Raw genomic sequence first — 23,137 nt, forward strand, 5'->3', positions numbered from 1 at the left:
AAGAAAAGTTATTTCTCTTTATACACAAATTCCTTAGAATTTTTTTTATGTCATTGTATTATTGTTTGTGTAAAATATTTATCAATTTTATTGATAGTTGATCTTTATTATAAAATTTAACTATTTTTACTAAATCTCTCTTTTTAATCATATTTTTATTTTATTTTACATCTATAAGAATCACGAATTCTTGTTTTGAGAGATTAAATTTTAGTTCTCCTAGGACCAATGAAATGTACATAGTTCAAAATTAATTTATATATTTTAATATATTAATTTATTTATTATGAATTTTAGCTATAAGCTAATTTATATATTAAGATATATTAATTTATTATAAATTTATTTATGTAAAATAATTAAATAAATGTTGAGTTTTAATTGATATTATTGTTAGTATAAAATTTTTTATATTGAGCAGCCTTTATAAATGATGTTTCATATGTTTCCATAATTACATTAGTTTCCATAATGATGTTTCATATGATATTTATGTTAAGCATGGAATGATAGATTAGTAAAAGATAAGTTACATTAAATATTTATCCTTATGTATGATTAATGTGGACTCTTATTTTACTTATGAACTTAAAAATAAATTCACTTTAAAATAGACGTGTTGGAAAGTAAATGGGGAATAAAATATTATGCAATCCGAGAATAATGGTAACATCATAACGTGAATAAAACTAACTTGATAGGCAAGTCTCCTTATAACCTCAAACATATAAATAGCTGAAGCCTCCTATTGTTTGTTCTCGTTTTCCCCTCTCTCTCTTATTCCTCGTCCTCTTTGTTTTCTAGTTTCATTCAAGGTGATTTTCCCTTTCGTATTTTCTACCCTTTTATGCCTCTCAAGCACAATTTTTTTTTTCTCCCCCTTCAGGTTCTTCCTCTTATGTTTGATTTTGTTTCAGACTCTCATTTCTGCGCCGCTGAAAAGAACCGTAACTGATAAATCAGGTACCCTCTTGATCTTCTCTCTCTGCATATTGTGAAATGATTCCAATTTATGATGTCATTGTATATTTGAAATGAACGTGTTTCGAAATCAAGTACGAAATCGATTCACCTGATGAATTCCGATAATGGCCTTACGGCATTGAATAATTGATCAAAGCATGATTTATTTATACTTGTTTTTGGTTTTAGCATTTATTTTCTACCTGTTTTCTTTGCATTTGCCTGATATGAGCAAAATGCCAGGGGTGAAATCAAAAAGTGGGGCTTTTGGGGCCAAAGGACGTGAAAAAATTCAGCCCAAAACGGCTGCATTTCGATTTGTTTTCTCTTGCTAATGCTACCGTAGGCATTTGATTTTTCATTTTTTTAATTTTTGGGTCATTCATGACATTTCACCACCATACATATATATATGGACGTAAATTTTATATGTTATTGAAAATTGAAAATAATATTTTATGTTTTTAACCATACTGATACAAGGGCAATGATTTGACAACCCATGTTTCAAGTGCGGAGTGTTTCTCATCTACCATTAGCATGTGAATTAAGAAAAGTAGAAAAGGTGCTGTAGTTGAGTTTTTTAATTTCCCTTTTGTTTTTATGGTTATAGAAGATGTTGAATTTTCGGAAACATGCGTTTGGTTCACTAAAATAAAGGAGGGAAAAGCACTGAACTATTAATGGATGGTCTCCATGGCAGATTTAGGTTAAAGTTTTTCACAGGGTAATATTTTTGGTCATCCTCAGAACTTTTTCAACATTGACCTTAACCTAAGCCAAATGGCCGCCAACTATAAATGTACTATGTTGTAGCATCTTCTAAAAAGCAAATTTGATGCGCCCCAAAAAATAGGCAACTTTGATGGCGGCCTAACACATTTCCCACAATCTCTCTCTCTCTCTTTCTCTCTCAGTCATTTTTATTATTAATTTTTACCCTCCTTCAGTTGTTTTTTCTGAGGTGGGAGAGTTATTGGAGTTTGGTTTATGACCTTAACTCATGTTCACGTTGGCCGTTGAAGTGTCTAGTCAATGAAGGAAATTTTTTATGATCGTGAATGTTAAGTTTATAATTTATATATATCGGAATGTGAAGGTCGTGCGTTGGATCTACAGCTACAAGTGACAGGCTGACAGCTACTTTTTTTTCTCCATTTTAAGCCCGGGTAGGTCCATCACCGAAGTTTTAAGTTTCAACTACAGAGTGCAGACATAACTGCACGTATACATATGACTCACACAGTGCACTACGCTACAGACTTCTTTATCAAGTGTTAATATTTTATTTCATTTCTTTATCAAATGTTGCTATAAACAATTAAAAACATTAATATTTTTCTTCATTAGCGTATTTGATCTTAAGAAAGGATGAATACTAATATAAATAATGGTTCTTTGTCATTTGTAGATAAGCTCAAATAATAGTGATATGATAAAAGTAAATTATAATGTATTCTATTATCTGTGTTATCTAAAGCAACTCTACTGAATTAGTAAAGTAAAATGGTTTTCCGTGCGGATCATTAGATCTGTCCTTATTTTGAACTCTGGTTATATGCTTTCTTTTATTATTCCTTGTTATATATTTATTTATATTCTACCCAAAAAAATTCTCTGTTTGAACATTACAGAAAAGCATATGTATCCATTAGTATTTCTCTATGGCTGTGAAAATATCGTTTAGTAGAAGTCTTTTTTTTTTTTGTACTTTAATCTTTGCGAGGGTATTATATACTTTCAATTAGTTATAGGCATTCATTTGACAAATTCTATTGTTATTCTTCATTGAAAGGTTAAACGGGTTTTTAAAAATAAAATAAATTGTCGACATGTAGTTTAGTAATGAAATAAAATTCTTTCCTTGTTTTTATATGTATAATTTTGATTAAAAAAAACTTTTGGGAGTAAAAGTAGAACGAGGCTAGAAATTGTAATCTCGTCTAAATGCCAATTTCACAATCTGAGTTCTTAGATAGCTGCATGTCCCATGTCATCTTATTATTTTATTAACATGTTGTAAATGATTGTTGATGATTTGGAAAATAGTAGAACTGAAAATTCTTCAAGACACTAAATTATTATTGACCCAGTGCAATGGACCATCACTTTCATTGTTTGCTTTTTTTGACAACAATGTTTTCTAATGTTTACTGGTTGTGTTTCGTTTTTTATATTCATATTTCACATGACGTTCATCAAAGTCCTATTTTTCGTTGCACATTCCTGTTTAATCTGCTAAACATTCATTCAGTCCTTCATTAACAGGTCTAGCATCGTGTGCGCTCGCCAGCATAGAAATAAATTATGCATAGATGAGAAGGTATTTTCATTTATCGTCCTTAGACGATAATAACAAGTAAATGATTTGTTGCATTGCAGATTTTATACATAACATCACTCTCTAATCAGAAGACCAAGACCATCAATATAAACAAGCCCATGTTACAAATGCAATGCGATATATGAGAAGGTATTTTGTTTTTTTTTTTTTCTTGTTTCATCTTCCTAACATCTGCTTGCATTTGATCACAAAACCCCATTTGCTTATTCTGTAAGTATGCTTTTGGTTCTCCCAATTAAACTTTCAGGGAAACCCGCGCTTGATGGACTGCTTGCACAGTAGCAGTGACAAGAAAACATTAAAGCGGTGGTTTTTCATAGACAAAAGAGTTGGTTGAGTGAAAATAAAAAAGTCTTGATAGTTAGCACATAAAATCAACTTTGTTTGTGACAAAGTCGCACATAATATCAAACACAATAATTTCTTGCCTTTGTTGATAGTTCGTTCGCTTCAAATAATATAGCTCGGTTCAATGGATATGAAGTCCTCTCATGCTTCTCTTCTCACTGACCCTGTTCCCGTAAACAAGTCAAGGCTTCGAATGCATTCTAGTTTGCTCGGTTATTCCCAACAAGATTCACCACTCTCTCCTGGGAAGTGCTCAAGAAGCAATTCAAGGAAAAGTACTGGGAGTGTCGATGATGTAAGGTCCAATGGTTGGTTGGATGCCATGAAGGCTTCTTCGCCTCCAAGGAAGAAGCTACTTAAGGGGTCGAGTGCTCAGGTCGCCTCAATTGACTTTGACATTGAAGACTACTTTTCATGGATGGTAAACTTTCTACTTAGTTTCATTTTTCAACTCATTGTTACTTAGTTTCACATTGTTTGATCTTGTGAGAAATTGAGGATAAATGCAACCATAAAATGACAATTGTGGCCTGATGTGGTTGTGGACACTAAAATTGTGGCCTTTTTTATAAACTTGCATTGACCCATCTCATCTTAAACTGTTTTTCTTTTCTTTCTAGACTATCATTTATTCTTTTCTCTTTACCAGCTTGAATATCCTTCAGCGCTAGACTCTTTTGAGAAAATCATTGACCTTGCAAAGAATAAGAAGATTGCAATGTTTCTTGATTATGATGGCACGCTTTCACCAATAGTAGATGATCCGGATTGCGCCTTTATGTCTGAATCTGTAAGTATACATAAATACTAGATTGTCATATATTAATATCATATATTAGTTTCAGTTAATTCCTTTCTTTTTAGCTCTTGGTCTAAAATCTATCTTCTTCTTCTTATCGCACGGAATTATGTTTAGATGCGCACAACTGTGAGAAGTGTGGCAAAATATTTCCCCACAGCAATTATCAGTGGAAGAAGCCGTGACAAGGTATCCAGGAAGATCATTATTTTTACTATTTGTCCAGTTAAATATTCATTTCAAAGTCATAAAAGCATGGTAACTGCATTTTTCAGGTTTTTGATTTAGTTAAACTAACAGAACTCTACTACGCCGGTAGTCATGGGATGGACATTATTGGCCCTATTAGCAGTACTTTGTGCAAAAGTCACCCAGATTGTGTTAAGTCTACTGACCAAGAGGTGTGTAATAATAGTGATGCAATCATGGATTCGATACATTGATAAATGTCAAAAGAATTCAGAAGTTCACTATGTCTCTGTATTTGAATTTGAATGTGTGTAGGGAAATGAGATAACTCTCTTTCAACCTGCAAGAGAATTCCTGCCTATGATTGATGAGGTGAGAATTCTTTCTCTAATATTCAGCGAGAAGTATCCACTTTCTCACGGATTGAAAAGTAACTAATAGTGGTGTGATTTCATGCAGGTTTTTAGAACCCTCGTCGAGATTACTAAAGATATAGAAGGCGCAAAAGTTGAAAATCACAAGTTTTGCGCTTCTGTACATTACCGTAATGTAGAAGAGACTGTAAGTTTTCGTTGCACCAACCATGAAGAGTTGGTATCTTTTTTCAATCAAAAACATTTCAAATCTGATTTTTTTTTTTTTTTACTTAAATGGATTGCAGAATTGGACAACGATTGGACAACGTGTCCATGATGTTTTGAAAGATTACCCTCGCTTACGTTCAACTCATGGACGGAAGGTATTGTATTACGAGCATTCTTAATTGGAAAATAATGGGCACTTTGTTCTTTGCACGATTATTTAAAACATTTGATGATAGTTACTAATTTATAATGCTATTCAAATTTGTCCATGCACTCCATAGTGTAATTCAATTTTCCACATTATAAACCTTTTCCCTGTGTTTTGTTGTGGTATATAGGTTTTAGAAGTCCGTCCTGTGATTGATTGGAATAAAGGAAAAGCTGTTGAATTTTTACTTGAATCTCTAGGTAAGAACCTCTCTTCTGCGTCTGATTATTTATTTATTACATACCAACTATGGCAAAGTGTGTTTCATGATATTATTAAACACGAAAAATTATTTTATGCAGGGTTAACTGATAGCAATGATGTGCTTCCCCTATACATCGGAGATGATACAACTGATGAAGATGCATTCAAGGTATTGAATTTAAGCAATACCATATTTCGTTTTTCCTTTAATCATACGTATTATTATGATATAAATTGTGACCTTTGCATTGAACGTATGTTAAATATAGGTGCTGCGAGAGAGCAACCATGGTTATGGGATTTTGGTTTCGTCGGTTAGGAAAGAAAGCAATGCCTTTTTCTCTCTCCGAGACCCCAATGAGGTTCAAATCTCCAACATATTTGATATGCTTTTTTGGCTATATATGCAATTATTTTGTCCGATTCTTCTTGGTCAGAACTAAGATTATTACTATAATACGTGCAGGTCATGAAATTTCTCCAACTCTTGGTGAATTGGAAGAGACAAGAAAGAAAGCATGGGAAGAAGTAAACGCCAAAGATTATATAATATATGGATAGCATTTTATTTTATACCGATTACATAGATTTTATAGAATTGATTATTTCTTCCTCCATCTTCGTTACTAATAAGTTATTATATATGAATGGAAGCTACTGGATTCTGTGGATTTGTTATTATTCTACATTCTACATACCATCATAGTATCGTTTTTTTTTTTTTTTTTTAATCTTTTCAAGTTATAATGGTTATATTGGTAGCTTCCAATCAAATGTGTTCAATTATTTATCATCATAGAATTTTGTTAAAGCTGGGATAAGTAGTCTTTGTATTAACCGCTTCTCATTAAGCGAATGGATTGGACAAAATATACTATTTATATACAATTTTTTTATAATAATTTATGCAGTTTTTAGTTTTTTATCGCACTAATTTTATAAATATACTCACTTTTTCAGTATGTGTCAAAACTAAGTATAAATTAGGGGTGCTCATGGATCGGTTTTTTGAAAAATCTGAACCGAACTAAACTGAACCGTTTTATAAAAATAGATTTGATTAATCGATCCATTTTTTATAAAATGGATCGGTTTGGTTTTTTTAAAATATGGATCGATTTTTTTGAAATTAGATTGGTTTGGTGCAGTACAATTATCAACTTTTTATTCATATATGGATCGATTTTTTTAAAAATCCAAACTGAACCGAACCGATCCGCTTTGTAAAAATGGATTGGATAGCTAAACCAATTTTATAAAGTGGTTCGATTTAAAATTTTTTTTTTAAATGGATCGAATTTTTCAATATGGATCGGATTGACTATGAATCGGTTCGGATCAATTTAAATTTTTTCACACCCCTAATATAAATATACTTTTATCCAATTTTCATTAGGGAATCCATAATAAAAAGATGTTTAATAAAAATGCATTATTTTATACAGTAAAATATACAACATTTTTTTGGTACCGTAAAATATACAATATTTAACAATGCTTGTTTGCACCAGCTTTATAATTGTGAATCTGTGGTACAAAGTAAATGTCGGTTGATTAGGACGTTTGAAGAAGAGGAAAACAAGACATGACAGAAACAGTTAGAAAATTGACTGTCTGTGTTACATTCAAAGAAAAAATTAAAATTTAGGAGTTCGAATCTTGTCTTGTGTATGCAGTCGCGTTAAATTTTGAAGCCAGCTATCCCACATTTTGAGGTGCTTCTAACGTAGCGAGGAGATTAGTCTCTTCTATTAGCGATGGATACTTCAAGAACGAACTAAAAAAAAAAATTAAAGGAGAAAAGGTAGATATTTAATTTACATTAAAGATAGATATTTAATTTACATTAAAGATCACTTTTCCGGTTCTTTTTGTCTCGATTAATTAATTTATAAGGATAAATTAAATTAATAAATAATATTATTTTTGTCTTAAATTTATATATATTTTAAATTATTCTTAACATTGTAAAATATAATTTTATTCTTTTCAAACATTTTGATTGATTTTAAGATTTTCAATTTCATTATTAATATATTTATTGTTCTAATTTTTATTAGTTATGTATGTGAATGAGAAAGTAAGATTAAAATTCTCTTATTACAAAGCAAAATTAAACGCGCACTAACACATTAATGTATCCCACTTATTATTTATTGAATAGTAGCCTATGTCCTTAGTTGAAAATATATAGTCGTAATTTAACTTTTATATACATATATATATATATATATATATATATATATATATATATATATATATAAAAGGTGTAACTTAATTTGTTTACTTTGTACTAATTCTTATGTTTTATGATAGTTGTTTAAAATTATTTTATACAAATTAATTAAAAAAATGTAATAACTATTCTTATTTTTTTGTAGAATAATTTTTATATTTCCTATTATATCCTATTTCATATATTAGTTATTATGTGTAAATTAATTAAAAATTAAATGAGATATAAGGATGTAATTAATAACACAACAATTAATACACTCTTAAAATTTGAAAATGACAAATAAATGAACAAAATTTTATCATATAAAAAGGAATGGAGGGAGTAATAATGTAACATCAAGACATAAATAGAAATAGATGAGTTATGTTTTATAAAAATTGAGTCTAACTTACTTATATGATAAGAACATACTTTTAAGGGACGTCTAGTAAGTGGAAAGTTTTTACATTTTTTGGGAATCTCATTTCGAGAATCTTGATTTCTTATGGTTGGTAGCTATTTTAAAAAAAATTCATAAATATAGTTTCTCTAAACCATTTTTATCTCACTTTCTCACAAAAATATTCTCATGGGAGGGGGGTAAGCATCCAACTTTCCTGAATTAGGGAAAGTTTTATGTATATAAAAGACCATAGTATCATTTTTTTTTAAAACATAAAATCTCTCTCCTTCTATTCTTCTTTCTCTTTCTCTCTCTCCCTTTCTCACTTTCACTCCCTTTCTCTTCTTCTCTCTCTATCTATCTCCTTCTATTTCTCTTTCTCCCTCTCACTTCCCCTCTCTTCCTTTTAATCTCTCTCTCCCTCCCTCCCTCCCTCCCTCCCTCTCTTTCTATCTTTCCTTTTATTTCTCTTTCTCCCTCTCACTTTGTCTCTCTCACTCCCTTTCTCTTCCTCTCTATCTTCTTGTCCTTCCCTCTCTCTCCTTCTATTTCTCTTTCTCCTTCTCCTTCTCCTTCTCTATCACTCTCTCTCCCCCTCTCCCTCCCCCTCTTTCTTCTTCTATTTCTCTTTCTCCCTTTCCTATTGTCTCCATCTCTCTCACTCTCACTCCCTCTCTCTTTTTCCATCTCTCTCTCTCTCTCTCTCTCTCTCTCTCTCTCTCTCTCTCGTATCTAATTACCTTGTCAATTTTAATAATAATATTAAAATATGTTTTTATTTTTATAGTTAAATGATATTCGTTAACACTTTTTATTTTTTTCATTTGAATGAAATGAAATAATATATATATTTTTTATCTTTCTTAATTATTATTTAATATTTTATTTATTTATTTCTTTTGTTAAATTTTGTATTTAAATAACATTAACTATAAGTTTCTAACTTTTTAAAATAGTTTAATGTCATATTTGTAATAAGATTTGAGTAAGTAAATATATTTAATGAGTTTATTTTAATAAAGAATATTTTTGTAAAAAGCATTTATACCCAATAATATCTAAAAAAAATTGATTCTCAAGAATCCTATATGAACATTTCCCGAAATCTTTATAAGTAACCAAATAGATTTTAGTTATTCTTAATAATCATGATTCCTAGGATTTGTAATTCCGAAGAATCATGGTTCTTAGGTATAAAAAAACTTCTCCCCTACCAAATGATCCCTTAAGATTTGATATGATTGTGATACTTATATCTCTTATGTCAATTAATTAATATAAATACATGAATTTGTAAAAATAAGAAAAATGACATGCAAAATTTTTGAAATAATTTTCTCAAATGTATGATAAAAGATAACACATTCTCAATGCCAATTGAACGTTCTACAATAGAAGAAACTAAAACAATAAATAAGTTTTACACTCCACAGGCCATACAAATGTTTTTAAAACCAAAAGACCGATATGCAAGGTAACATGAATATATTATAAACATAAAAGTAAAACAAGTTTTGATGTTACGTCCTATCATAGCATAGTATGTTTAAGACTCTAAAGAAAATTGGGGTGTAGCATAGCCTCAAACTAATCTTTACTTAAAAATGATACTCAATCCAAACACAAACAGGAGTGAGATACATCTCTTTTTTGTTCTGAGTGCAAAGTAAAGGTGAGCAACAAATACAACAAACATATAGACAGGTAACATATACAACTATAATCATTAACAAATAACATTACACATCATGTTATGTCATGTTCTCTTCTATTGTCTAATGCACTTATGCTTTGTGGTGTCAAATTTCAAATTTCAATAGCTCATGGAGTAACTTAGGGGTATATGATACGTGACAGACTTCACCATGGATTTTCAACACTTTCATTTTACACTAGGATGAAATCCACTAGTGATTTATAGTCTTACAATGATACCTCATCTGCATGGGATCAATATGAACCACATAGGAATCTCAAACTAAACTCACCCTCAAGGTGTGGATCCTATGATCACTAAAAGACCTCCTAGACATAAAATTCATAACATACACCCAATCAAAATCTCAATTCAATGTCATATGAAGCATGTTACATTCTACGTTGTTCAATAGTATCAATTAATCTCAATTGCACAAATTTATCAATTTTGTTGTTAATTTTTGAGTTTTCTTTGAAATTTTATTGCATTTTTACCAATTAAATATTTTTCTAATTTTAAAGAAAAAATATTCTTACACCTAAAAGAAAATGTAAGAATCATTTGTTATATTTACTTTTTGTTCATTGTAAGAATAATTGTGTCATCATATGATTTTTACAAAGTTGTGTATTTAATTCTTATAATTCTTTTGCTAGTTCCTAATGCATTTGTTATAGGTTTGATTTTTTTTACTATGATTTGGTGTATTTATTATACTTAAAGGTTTAAAATTTATAAATTTGCTCAAATAGATGTTTAGTCTCTATAAACAATGTTGTTTTATTTAAACCCCCTTAATTTTAATTATTTTTCATCTTTTCTTCTTAAATTTTAGTTGTTTTGATTTTGATTCTCTCAAATTTTAACTGTTTTTGTTTAGACCTTTTTAAATTTTAGCTGTTTTCATTTTTGGTCATCCCAAATTTTAGTTGTTTTATTTTTCATCCTTTCAAATCATGGTTCTTATAATTTTTTGATTTTTCTATTTTGGTCTTACGTTTTTTTTTTTTTTTTAATTTTTTTTCTTAAATTTAATGGACAATTTCATAGTAAGAATGAAAATAAAACAAAAAAAAAAATTATAGAGATAAAATAAAAAAAATGAAAATAACTATAAAAAACAAAAATATTCAATTTTACATGGAAAAAAGGTTATTTAAACTAAGAATATATTTATACTTATATACGTTTTTCATATATATTATTTTGACAATTTTAATCTTTTATAATATGCATAAATCCCATGAAAATAATTAATAAAAAACTATAAGTTTTTTCACAGACATTTTATCTTTAAAAACAATCAATAATGACACCACAAAGGTGATTTCTTTATCATCGGTTATTATAACAATTTAACAAATGACTACATTTGCACACATAAATAGTTAGTTGAATAGTATTAGACTCGATTTTTTTAAGTAAATTTATGTATGAAAAATACATAATTACAAGAAAAGGCTCTATTAAAAATAATTAATTAAATTCTTTGATAAAAATTAATCATTATTAAAAGTCACTTTTTATATTAATGGATGGTTAAAATAAAAAATGACCACATTTGCAACAAGTGGAATTGTTGCCGGATCAGGACAAATGCAGCTTTGCACTGCGGAGGATATCACTAGGTGAAAGCTGAAAAGGATTCTCCATACCACAGCTTAGAATATATCAAAAGAATCATTTCTTTGAAGATGCGGAAACGTGATTTTAAATAGTAGAAATAAATGTTGCTGTCCAAAAAAATAAAAGTAGAAATAGATGCATGTGATTTGATGTTTAATCCATTTTCAGATTAGTATGGGAGGAAAAATATTTTGTTAGGAGATGACAATTTTTTTTAAATAAATTTAAATTGAGAGATTAATCTTTAAATTTTTTGGTTAGGAATGCTTTAATTTAATAAAAAATAACCTAAAGTTCCCTCAAAATATATAATAATAAAATTACTAAAATATAAGCAAATTAAAAGAACATGTAATTGTATAATCAATTATTATCATCTTTTTCTTTAAATTAAGAGTGTTAATTTGATACTAATGAGTAATGACACTTAAATTATTATTTAATATCTACAATAATTAATATACATTATACAAAAGATGACTTATAATAAATTTAAGTATGATTCTCACATCATTATATTTTTTACTCGTTTACATCTTTCTTTCGTTTTAATTTTTATCCTATTCCTTATCGTATTCATCAGTTTTTTTTTTTTTTTTTTTTTTTTTTTTTTCATTTTTCTCTATTTTCGGTAGTGAGGTGCACCTTTTCAGATGTGATAAAATCATTTTCTTGTTTACATTTATACATGTAATAACTTAAGTGTTTGAAAATCATTGAAAAGTTGTATGAGATGATTTATTTGCCCGATAAAATTTTTAAAATTTTATTTTACAATTAAGAAAGGAATAGGAAAAAGAAAAGAAAAATACAAAATAAGATTAAACTCATGTTTAATTTAGCTTAAATCTAGAAAATAATATATATCTTTAAATTTATCCACTAAAATAATAAAAAAAAATTATTGTTTTCATTAAAAACAAGTTTAATTAAATACACAATAATAATTAAATTGAAATAAATTTTAAAAGTGTTATTAAAAGTACAATAGGAATAAAACATCTTACCAAAACTGTATAGTATGATAAATAATTGAGTTTTTTTTTTTAATTATGTTATTATTAATCTTTAATTTCTGGTATATATCTATATAAAATAATAGAAAAAAAGCTTACATTTAAGTATGGCAGTGTCCAAAATTAGACAATGTGATAATAGTAAGTTAGTGAGTGGATTTTGGATCTGGCCTATTATTCCATCACTGCTAGTTACTAATCCAGAAGTTGTACTCGAGTTGGAGTGTGACTGAGTTTGGTGTCTTAATCTCTAACCGAAAATGTCACTCACCTTGCAAACTCCGCCCCCTGCAGCTCTCTCGTCTGCTGCATCGTCTTCTTCCTCCATTCACCGAACAACGAGATCCACCTTCTCCTTCTCCCTCCGCTCCACACCTTCTCTAACTCTCCACTCCCTTCCTCAAACTCGCGCTTCAGCTTCCTCCATCAATACCGGTAATTATATTTATACACTCTCTCCTTTCTCTTTCATTTCGCACTTTCCTTTTCTTTCTCTCTCATTTCGCAATTTCCGTTGTTCGCCTGCAGCGTCGACTACCGAACTCGATGCTGTGTCCGCCTTCAGCGAGATCGTTCCGGACACCGTCATTTTCGATGATTTCGAAAAGTAATGTCCATTTTTCTTCGTGATTAGTTGAGTTTGATTCTAGTGTTTGATCTGGTAATTGATATATCATTGAACCTACGCTGCTGCTTCAGGTTTCCTCCAACTGCTGCTACTGTCAGTTCATCGCTTCTCTTGGGAATTTGTGGCCTTCCGGACACCATATTTAGGGTAAGCTTTTCGTCTTTGGAAAACCTAACACGCGCATTTTGGTTTTGGTCTGAGTCTGACTCAACGAGTTACGTGTTCTTCTATTTACTTAATTGTCTGTAGAATGCTGTGGAGATGGCTCTGGCTGATTCCGAGTGTTATGGACTTGAAAATCCTAACGCGCGATTGTCTTGTTTTGTCAACAAGGTGTTTGTTTCTTCTTTTCTTTTTTATGTTTAATTTTGATTTTGACTGTGAAGCTCATTTGTAACTGGTTGTTTTGCGGATTTGGTCCTGGAATTGTAGGCCTTCGCGAATGTTGGTAGTGACTTGGCAAAGCTTGTGCCTGGCCGTGTTTCGACGGAAGTGGATGCACGGCTTGCTTATGACACGCATGCCATTATCAGGAAGGTATTTGGTTCTGTTTCGTCAACACTTGTAATGTTAAGATTCTATTGCTATGCGTCTTGAATGTGATATTGTAATGTTGAATACATTTGTAGTTTCAGTGCCTTCTCTCTCAAAGGTGCCAAATCTTAAGCCTTCTAATATTTTGGATTTATGAAGTTCTTATTAAGTTGTCTATCCCAGTCACGAGTAAAAGCTATAAACAGTTATGATTTTGGCACCAGATGTAGGAAAGCAATGGTTTTAGTTGATTGTACGTCATTCTCATGTGAGCAATGCCCAAACTGAGGGTATAGGTGTTTCTCTCTGTCTCTCTCATTCACTTTCTAAACTGTAAATGGCTCCTAATCTGTTTAGAAACAAGCTTCACATTTTGTGAATCCTTAAGGCTTAGTGCAAGATAAAATATCAACCCTGACAAAATACACATGTTGTGCCTTGGTGAAATCTTATGCTACTGTTATCAAATTTTACAGGTGCATGACCTATTAAAGTTGTACAATGATAGTAATGTACCTCCTCATCGTCTGCTGTTTAAAATTCCTTCAACTTGGCAAGTGAGTAATCTGGAACTATAGGGTTGTTGTGCCAGCTAAATTCAAGAATACTGATGCTTTATTTAATGTAATGATGGCTTGGTTGCAATTTGTTTAGGGAATAGAGGCTGCTAGGTTGCTGGAATCTGAAGGCATACAGACACATTTGACCTTTGTCTACAGGTAGTTTTGATGAATATTTTGCAGAAAGATCTTGAGGTTAATACATGAACGATGTCATTTGATTATGCCGCTTAATGGCTTGGATCTGTCATTGTGTGTAGTACATAAAATTTTCTGTTTTGAATACTCTTAATACATTGCACATGTTATCTCCAAACCTCAGGAATCATATGATGGTATATTTGTTTTTGTTCCATTATATGAGAAAGAAAATATTTAGCACATATTACTTTTTAGTAGCTAATTCATAACAATTTTTATTCATCTGACATGTATGTTCATTATTCTAAAGGGCACAGTTTATCTGTTGCTTTTATTAAATCCCAATAGGGTGTCATCTTGGATGAACTGGTGTTTCTTTTGTTCATGAGAATGTCCTATCTGATATCTTTATTTATTCGCAATGAAAATTCTTAAATAGTTTGTAATTGGTTGTGGCTGTTGCATATTAGCTAGGAATTTGGATGTATACAAGAATCCTAATCTTCAAATAATAAATGAGAAGCAATCCCTATAACAGAACTTTTAGAATATATAAATTGATACAAAGTTCTTATCATATTTCCATAAATAGAAAATTAAAAAGGCATCTTTACACTAAACAAATTTTTTATGTATTGGAAAAAAACAGAAATTTCATTACTATTTCTAGATGTTAAATTTGAATTACTTCAAACACTAGCAAGTCTAGTTCTGATATAATCTTGACCATTGTCTTTATCTTTTAATATCTTCTGTGAGTGGGGAGAAACTATCCTCAAGAAGCACGCTGTATTGAAGTCATTATTCGTTAGAAGTACAATCATGACTTTCTATGGACTTTAGACCACCAATATGAATATCTGTTTGCTCATGCTATGATGCACGACATCTTGTCCTCCAATTAGAAATTGTGAAATGCCTGCTTTCTGTTACACCAAAAGGAAAAGGAATGGTTTGCTTTGATGAAAATTTCATTTTTGGGTATTGATTGCTGATGTGAAAAAATTTCGAATTTCTTTTAAAAATTCAAACATCTAAGTTTGTATCCTAGTGGCAGTGTGTCATTCCATTTGATCTGAGCAATGTATATTATATTCATTGTTAATTATACTATGGATTGGTTCCACTTCTTCAGCTTTGCTCAAGCTGCCGCAGCAGCTCAAGCTGGTGCTTCTGTTATTCAAATTTTTGTTGGTCGCATAAGGGTAATTTCTATCTTTATTTGTGTCATAAGAATGTTGGACAGCAGGTTTTAGGGTGTCCAATTTAAACTTTATAAATTTTCAGGATTGGGCTCGCAATCATTCTGGTGATACAGAGATAGAATCTGCCCAACTAAGAGGAGAGGATCCAGGGTTGGCATTGGTCTGTTCTTTAATATTGTTCTTCTCTTCATGCTCTTGCTTGATTGTTAGAATTTAAGTTTACTTTTGTCAAAATTAACTAATAGAGCTCTTGGTGAAAATATAGAAATAGAGATATACTTTTCTTTGATACTAGTTTAAGTCAGCAATGTTGGTATGACTTGTGGAAAAACAGCTTGGTTCTTACAAACAATAATCAGATCTTTGCTAGTAGTAGTTATGATAATCAGTAATCACCAACAAAGTACATGCCTTAAATCATTATTATTTCAGGTGACAAAAGCTTACAATTATATTCACAAATATGGACATAAGTCAAAGTTGATGGCAGCAGCAGTTCGCAACAAACAGGATCTATTTAGTCTTCTGGGGTATTCACTGACTTCTCTCAAGTCATATCCAATTTAATGCTTGATTTAAGTTTTATTTGTATGATATTCTATCAATTAATTTACTTTTTTCTTGTCTAGGATTGACTATATCATAGCTCCTTTAAAGGTATTGCAGTCTCTCAAAGAATCTGTTGCTTCTCCTGATGAGAAGTACTCTTTTGATAGGAGGTTATCCCCTCAGTCTGCTGTCAAGCACGTGTTTAGTGATGAAGAGGTATGGTTTCAGCCTCTAATGTCATTTTCCTTTCCCTTTATAAAGTAGGAATTTCTTAGTTGAAACTGCAAAATTACGTTGGCATCAATATATGTCCACCTCATAATTGCAAAACATAATGGCATGCCCATTGGCCCTTTCCGACTCAAATGGAAAATCAAGCACCAATTAGATGCAAAAGTAACGTAAAACTTCATGTCACCTGTTATGCTGTTACTCCAATAAGGTGTTAAATCTTCTATAAGGAAGCTCAGGAAAATTAAAATCAGCAACTACCTTCAGTTGCTTAATTTTATATTTCTTACATTACCATTGACTACGTAATAGAAAATGTTGCCATTACTGCCATTTACGGTATCTGGTTATGCCATAGTTACGTCTATTGCAGTTTTCTTTGCTACCTCAATCATCAGCCGGATAGTGTTATTGAATGATGTGGAGTTTGTCAGATTTGCTAAATCATTGGATTGCTTTACTAATAAGTTTACATTCTTATATCCAGCTTGTTAAATGGGACCAAGATAGCCTCGCAAACGCCATGGGGCCTGCTGCTGTGCAGCTTCTGGCTGCTGGTCTGGATGGTCATGCTGATCAAGCAAAGCGGGTGGAAGATTTGTTTGGGAAAATTTGGCCCCCACCAAATGTATGATTTCACTTCTCTATGTCGCACGATAGTCTTTTTTCCCAATAGAATAAACATAATACACAACAAATGACGGGAACCTTCCTTTATGTTTCTTTCCCTTTAACCATGAACTCTCAAACAGTTTCCTTAATGTAAGCTGGCAGTTCCTAAAAGCACATTTTGTTGTTAAGTAATGCTACATGTATAATAAAAATTGTACAATATTACTTTTGTGTCTATATCTCACTATCACTTTATTAATTATGAAGTGAAATAGACACAAAAATAATGTTATACAAATTGTTGTACAATTTTTGTTATAGATGTTGCATTACTCTTTGTTGTTTTGTTTTTCTTTTGTTGCAGATGCATTTTCCTTCGTTTTATTTTTGGTATTCTGGGAGCCTTTATTTCGTTTTAATTTGAATTAAAACCTTGATACTCGTAGAAAGGTAAGTCCGCAAGTAGGGTCGGTCAAACCCGGTTCTGCCCGTGTGTTTATTGATGAGGTGGCCTGGGCAGCGGCTAACAGGATCACAGTTGGGCTGGTATTGTCACAGCACATACAATTAGTTTATTACAAATCAAATTATATGTTTAGATTTGTTATATGATTTAAATCGATTTAGAAGATAAACCCTACGGATGGGAGTCATTAAATATGTGTAGAGGTGGAGATGGAAGAGTTGAGTTAGGTTAAACAAAGATTGAGTTTGACTTTTGTCTAAATTGAAGGTCCAAGTTTGGTTTGTTTACGTAATATGGACTTTTTTCTAAGGCTAGGCTTGATCCTTATTTTCTAAGGGTGGGCTTAGATCTTTTTAAAAGCTAACATGTATTGAAAACTTGTTTAAAAGCTTAATGGCAATTAATATTTGAGGAGTGATAGCAATACTCACCCAATTACTCACTTAATAACACTTTTAATATTGGTTGAAAATTGTAATCTTTAACAGTGCAACTCCTTAATGAAGGATGTTTGAAGATGTCACTTTGATTTTCCAAGGTACACTCTTTTAATTTGTAATGTTAAAAGTTAAATTTATTTTTTAAAATTATTGGAAAGTAATTCCTGGAACCACATGAACACCATGTGGACAAAGGAAGGGGATGGGTCAAATGGAAGGGGTGCATGAATTGAAAATAGGCAAGTGTTAGAAGAAATAAGGTTTGAAACTCAAATGAAAATAAAGTATAATGGTATATATAATCATAAATTATATATATAATCTGTCCTAGAGACTATTGGCTTAGTCAATGACAAAATACAATTGTCACTTGAAGTGTTTGCATTAGAAGTCATTCCATTGAATGTAAACACCTCCTTGGTGCAGTTAGATCCTAGAGGCCCAAAAACATTTGCATCTAGTGTTCCTCCTAGTGACGATGTTGAGAACATGATTATTGACTCTAAGGAAGTCGCAAAGATGGAAAGTTTGGAAGAAGAACACACAACTAATGAGGAGTCTTGGGAACCACCTGTGTATGATTCTACCAGGTGCTCTCCCTACTTAAACATGAAGGAATACCTCTAGAAGTGTTATCTAGAAGAGCAACCTATGCCATCCATCCAAGAACCACCCTTGCAACATATCTGAGACCATTGGACATTTAAGCTCCACCTCATTTGGACACTAAGACCCTTCGTCTCATCAATCAACTATGTTGTGAACTTGAAGATGAGTATCATCTAAAGGCTACTTTAGAGTTAATTTATAAGGGAACCCCTCATCAACTTCCTTTGATGATTGCAAGTCCATGCAGGATGTGCATGATTCAACCTTGGACTAAGTTCTCCATTGCTAATTCAAGATCCAAGGTTTCTCTGCACTCTGTCTACAAAGGGAAGGAGAAAAAGGGCCAATATGCAAATGATGTGAGGTATATGAGGTATGCTTGTTGCCATTAGTCTAGTGCTTCAAGCATAGATAAGGAGTAGCCTATTTACTCCATGGGATGTTGCTACCAATAGACTCCACCCTTTGCCCTCCACCTCCACAAGTCCAACTGCCACCAATGTCTATACCAACCATGTTGCATGTATCGTTACCTTACCCATTTCAATTTTGTTTCATATTCATTTACTTGGTAATGTTATTTTTGTTTATGATCACCCTAAGACTTCGTTTATGCACTTTGTCCGATATCACTATAACCAATTGCACCAGAACCTGAAGCCTTGTAGTGTAATTGCGAGCATGCTTTGACTCTCATTGTTGGTTTCTTGGTTTGAGCTCTCTGTGCATTATTTCGAAGGTAAACACGCTATGAGCTCAAGTTCCAAGTTGTGTATCAGACTCAACATAAAGATCAACTCAGATGAAGATAAGTAGTTCTTTTACCTAACTTTTGTTGGTGTGAAAATGGGGAGTAGATATTTTATATAGTTTTTGAAAATTGTATTTTAGTTTTTGAAAAGTTATTAGTTGTTTTGTAGTAACTATATTTTGCTCTACACAAGTTCATACTTTTATGCTTTGAACATAATTGCTCTAATGAACAAGTTTTCATTTATGCACATTCTTAGGGAGAGTGCTTTTTTTCACTTAGTCTCTTATATTTTGCTCTAATAGTCATGAGTGTTCACATATATATATATATATATATATATATATATATATGTTTGTTTGTTTGTATATTTGATATGTCATGTTCTGATAGAAATTTGCTTTTGCTTTGATACATACTTTCTGTTTTGCTTTGAAATACATTTGCTTTGATGTTGTGTTATACATTTTCTTTGGATATGACTTAATATGATTTTGCAATCTCTAATATCTTGTTTGGATATGTGTTTCATATGATCTCTTCATATTTACAAAGCTTTGATGGAAAATCATTATATGAATAAACTCTTTTCTTGTGAAAATCACAACTTTTGTTGTGATATCATGTGATGTTTCTCAAAATCGTCTCCATGAAACCAAGTCTTTTTCTCATAATTTTTTTTAAAGTTTTTAGTAAAAAGAAACTACTTCTCCTTATCTCCAATATCCCTCTATTAGTTTGAAAAGAAAAAGTTTAGTCTTGCATGTTTTTCTATCAAAACCTTTATTTCAAAAATGAATGCTTGTTACCATTAAAAAGAAAGAGAATGTTATGTCAAAAGACAATCCTAGATCCCTCTAGTTTTATGCTTTGCTATTAACAAACAAAGCTTTTGATAAAAAATATAAGTTTTAAAAATGACTAAGACAAATCTTCTACTAAAATGCAACCTGTCAATTAGTCGAATCTTTGTATAAGATGAAGTACTCATTAAAATGTTGTGTTATTGACTAAGATGAACCTTTAGTCATGAAAAGAGATATACATTAAATCCTTATCATTTATCTTTAACCAAGGAATTGACTATGAATGAATGTTTCTTGAACTGATCAAACTTAAAAAATAGTTCCTCGATACTAACACTCTAATAAAAGGAAAGAAAGACATGTTTTACATCAGAAACGGACAAGCAGATCCTTGCAAACACGAAAAACTGTAGTTAAAAGTTGTTTCATCACTATAGCATCTTGACACATGCATGGTTCTACCTACTTGGTACCTAAAAGGTGACAAGTAGCTTTTTTGATTAGATAAGAAGCGACAACTTAGTAAAAGCATTTAATGCAAACATTTATTACATCAATAGACAATTCTCTCCTCAAGAAGCAAATCCTAAAGACAAACAAAACAAACCATTAGAAAAAACTCAAGGGTTTACAATGGTCATTTTCATTAAAGCACTACATAAAGAAGTTTAATGCTAAAAAAGAAGAGGACAATGTGATGAAAAATCAATTGTAAAAAGTCACATTCTTTCTCGTAAAAAGTCTTTATACTTTTTGTTGTATCACGTCTTCAAAGGAAGACGAAACAATTTTGTAAACCTTTGTAACTTTGAGTTATAGGGTTTGAACCTAGAAAAACTTGTCTGAAAAATAATACTCAAGTTTGAGCCTAGAGAGACATATTTGTAAAAGAATACTTGGTATTGAAGTTTGAAGAGGCTTTGTGTAAAAAGAATATTTGGGTAGTTGCTTGAAAAGGCAAATCAAAAAGCACTTATTAGGGTTGAGTCAGAAATGGCTTAGTAAAAAATAACTGTATCTTGAGTAAGATAGTGAAACTTGATCTGGTTGGATCAAGAACTGGACGTAATTTTGATAGTTGAGATGATCCAATATAAAAACACCTTGTGTTCTAACTATTTACCTTTTTTGTCTACACTCCTTACTATAACATTTTTACCTTATTTTGCAAAAAAATGTAACTTTTTTGAGTGACATTATTTAACCCCCTTTTAGTCTTTTTTTTTTTTATTTCTCCATAATCATTTTAACAACTTACAATTTAAACATCATCATATAATATATCAATTTACAACATACAAATTCATTATCATGCATCACCCATATGACTTATTCATCATCATTCAACTATAAAAGAACTTAAAACAATAAATTTTTACCATGCAACTCACGCTTGACACTACTCAAAGGACCCCTGACGCCATTGAGGTAGAAGGTTCTCTATCTCGTCCACACCCGATGCCAAACTACTTGTATCTAGTATGGTTGAGGCAAAGAGTCTCCTACTCTTTCACGCCTAGTGTGGAAAGAGCCCATGCTCGACCTCAACGTGTAAGGGTCTCTTCACAATTCATGCCTGATGCCACTCTATTGGAGCCTATCCTGATTTCAACTCGAGATGATACTCTCTTCTCACATTCGACGCCATTCAAATTACTCTCAACGTGATTTCAACTTGAGAAGACTTTTTCCCTTCATGCCCAGTGGCAACAATGTTGCATCCAACGTGGGGTAAGATAGAACCATTGGTTGAAACTACGTTTGACGTCTTGAAGGAACACTTGACACAATATTAGTTTTACACTTATGCAGAACTCAATTTTGATCCTAAACCACGTGAAACTTAGCCAAAAGTCACATGTAATCAATTATACAACATATTTACAACATACCAAGCTTAGTTTTAGCAACAAAAGCAACATTCATCCAACAACACAACAACTCATAATCTTTTCTCCAATCAATTAAGAAATCAACAATTGATGAAATCCAACAACATCAATCAACATGCAGCTCTAACGATCAACACAAACTTCCCTTATCTTTTACAGGTTCAAATCAAAGAGGAGAAGAGAAGATGAAGACAAAGCAACCCTCTACACAATTCTAACTGAAGATCTTTAGCTCCACAAGTTTGGTTTTTCCTACCCAGTCAAGTGGATCCCGCTACAGGAAGTGAGAAAAGAAAGGATTTTAGTGAAAGGGAAGAAAAGGTTTCCAAGCTCTAAAGGACTTCTATCTAGCTTTTTTTAGAACATGAAATTATGAGCTCACATATCTTAAGAGAACCCTAACATACTTTTCTTGAAGTTGACCCAACTTGTCTTTGACTCGATTAACTTAGAATCTCTTGACTCTAGAGTTCTAAGACAACACTACTAACAACAACCAGAAGCATATCACATAGTTAAAACTAAAACATTTAAAACTTACAATGTTATATTTTAGACACACACACACACAGAGATATAGAGACGGAGAAAGAGAAGGAGAAATGTACCTAGACATATTTCGTTCAATAACTTATGTTTTATATCAAATTTAGAGACAGAGAGAGAGAAGGAGAAATGAAGAGAGTAAATCTACCTAGACATATTTCGTTCAATAACTTATGTTTTATATCAAATTTAGAGATAGAGAGAGAGAAGGAGAAATGAAGAGAGTAAATCTACCTAGACATATTTCGTTCAATAACTTATGTTTTATATCAAATTTCAATCATCCAACCATCGAATTTAAAATTCTTAACGCATTGATCAAGTCTGCAAACTTTTTAAAAATTATGAAAATCATTTGATACTTCATTTCATTAATTCAAATTGCAAACTTTTTAAAAATTATGAAAATCATTTGATACTTCATTTCATTAATTCAAATTGATAGATAATCATAAAATCATTTTATACGTTGATTTAATTTAATGAAACAAAGTATCGAATGATTTTCAATTTCTTAAAAAATTTACAGGCTTAATCTATGCATTAAAAACTTTAAATTCGACGAT

General features: G+C 31.2%; 2 protein-coding genes across 9 annotated transcripts; both read left to right on the forward strand.

Moving 5' to 3' along the window:
* The first annotated feature begins 732 nt into the window (after positions 1-732).
* Positions 733-6,320, forward strand: LOC109809129 (putative trehalose-phosphate phosphatase F). Of its 8 annotated transcripts, none has more exons than XM_083075382.1 (16): positions 736-815; positions 918-963; positions 2,063-2,132; positions 3,232-3,286; positions 3,346-3,436; positions 3,555-4,076; positions 4,305-4,445; positions 4,572-4,643; positions 4,730-4,855; positions 4,959-5,015; positions 5,103-5,204; positions 5,305-5,382; positions 5,566-5,635; positions 5,738-5,808; positions 5,909-6,001; positions 6,106-6,320. In XM_083075382.1, exons 6-16 carry the CDS (start codon positions 3,780-3,782, stop codon positions 6,169-6,171), a joined length of 1,173 nt encoding a protein of 390 aa, XP_082931508.1. In that variant the 5' UTR covers positions 736-815; positions 918-963; positions 2,063-2,132; positions 3,232-3,286; positions 3,346-3,436; positions 3,555-3,779; the 3' UTR covers positions 6,172-6,320. The 8 variants fall into 8 exon arrangements, with proteins under 8 accessions (XP_082931505.1, XP_082931507.1, XP_082931510.1 ...); XM_083075383.1 differs by lacking the exon at positions 3,232-3,286 and adding an exon at positions 1,577-1,690 and having other exon boundaries at positions 761-815; XM_083075380.1 differs by lacking the exon at positions 3,232-3,286.
* Positions 6,321-12,761: 6,441 nt separating this feature from the next.
* LOC109807827 (Aldolase superfamily protein) lies at positions 12,762-17,232 on the forward strand. Its single transcript, XM_020370485.3, has 12 exons — positions 12,762-13,036; positions 13,130-13,208; positions 13,301-13,376; positions 13,479-13,562; positions 13,662-13,766; positions 14,240-14,320; positions 14,418-14,482; positions 15,600-15,669; positions 15,752-15,829; positions 16,102-16,199; positions 16,299-16,434; positions 16,937-17,232. The coding sequence occupies exons 1-12, from the start codon at positions 12,862-12,864 to the stop codon at positions 17,081-17,083; spliced, it is 1,194 nt and encodes a 397-aa protein (XP_020226074.1). The 5' UTR covers positions 12,762-12,861; the 3' UTR covers positions 17,084-17,232.
* The last annotated feature ends 5,905 nt before the right edge of the window (positions 17,233-23,137 follow it).

Source organism: Cajanus cajan, chromosome 5 (genome assembly GCF_000230855.2).
Source record: "Cajanus cajan strain Asha chromosome 5, NIPB_CcT2T_4, whole genome shotgun sequence".
NCBI lineage: Eukaryota > Viridiplantae > Streptophyta > Magnoliopsida > Fabales > Fabaceae > Cajanus > Cajanus cajan.

Bases quoted from the DNA above. Each gene is read 5' to 3' on its own strand.
- LOC109809129 (XM_083075379.1), top strand. From the start codon at position 3,780: ATGGATATGAAGTCCTCTCATGCTTCTCTTCTCACTGACCCTGTTCCC. The intron at 5,205-5,304 runs GTAAGTTTTCGT...AATGGATTGCAG, and splicing joins ACCGTAATGTAGAAGAGACT to AATTGGACAACGATTGGACA. The intron at 5,809-5,908 runs GTATTGAATTTA...TGTTAAATATAG, and splicing joins CTGATGAAGATGCATTCAAG to GTGCTGCGAGAGAGCAACCA.
- LOC109807827 (XM_020370485.3), top strand. From the start codon at position 12,862: ATGTCACTCACCTTGCAAACTCCGCCCCCTGCAGCTCTCTCGTCTGCT. The intron at 13,209-13,300 runs GTAATGTCCATT...CTGCTGCTTCAG, and splicing joins ATTTTCGATGATTTCGAAAA to GTTTCCTCCAACTGCTGCTA. The intron at 13,767-14,239 runs GTATTTGGTTCT...CAAATTTTACAG, and splicing joins CGCATGCCATTATCAGGAAG to GTGCATGACCTATTAAAGTT.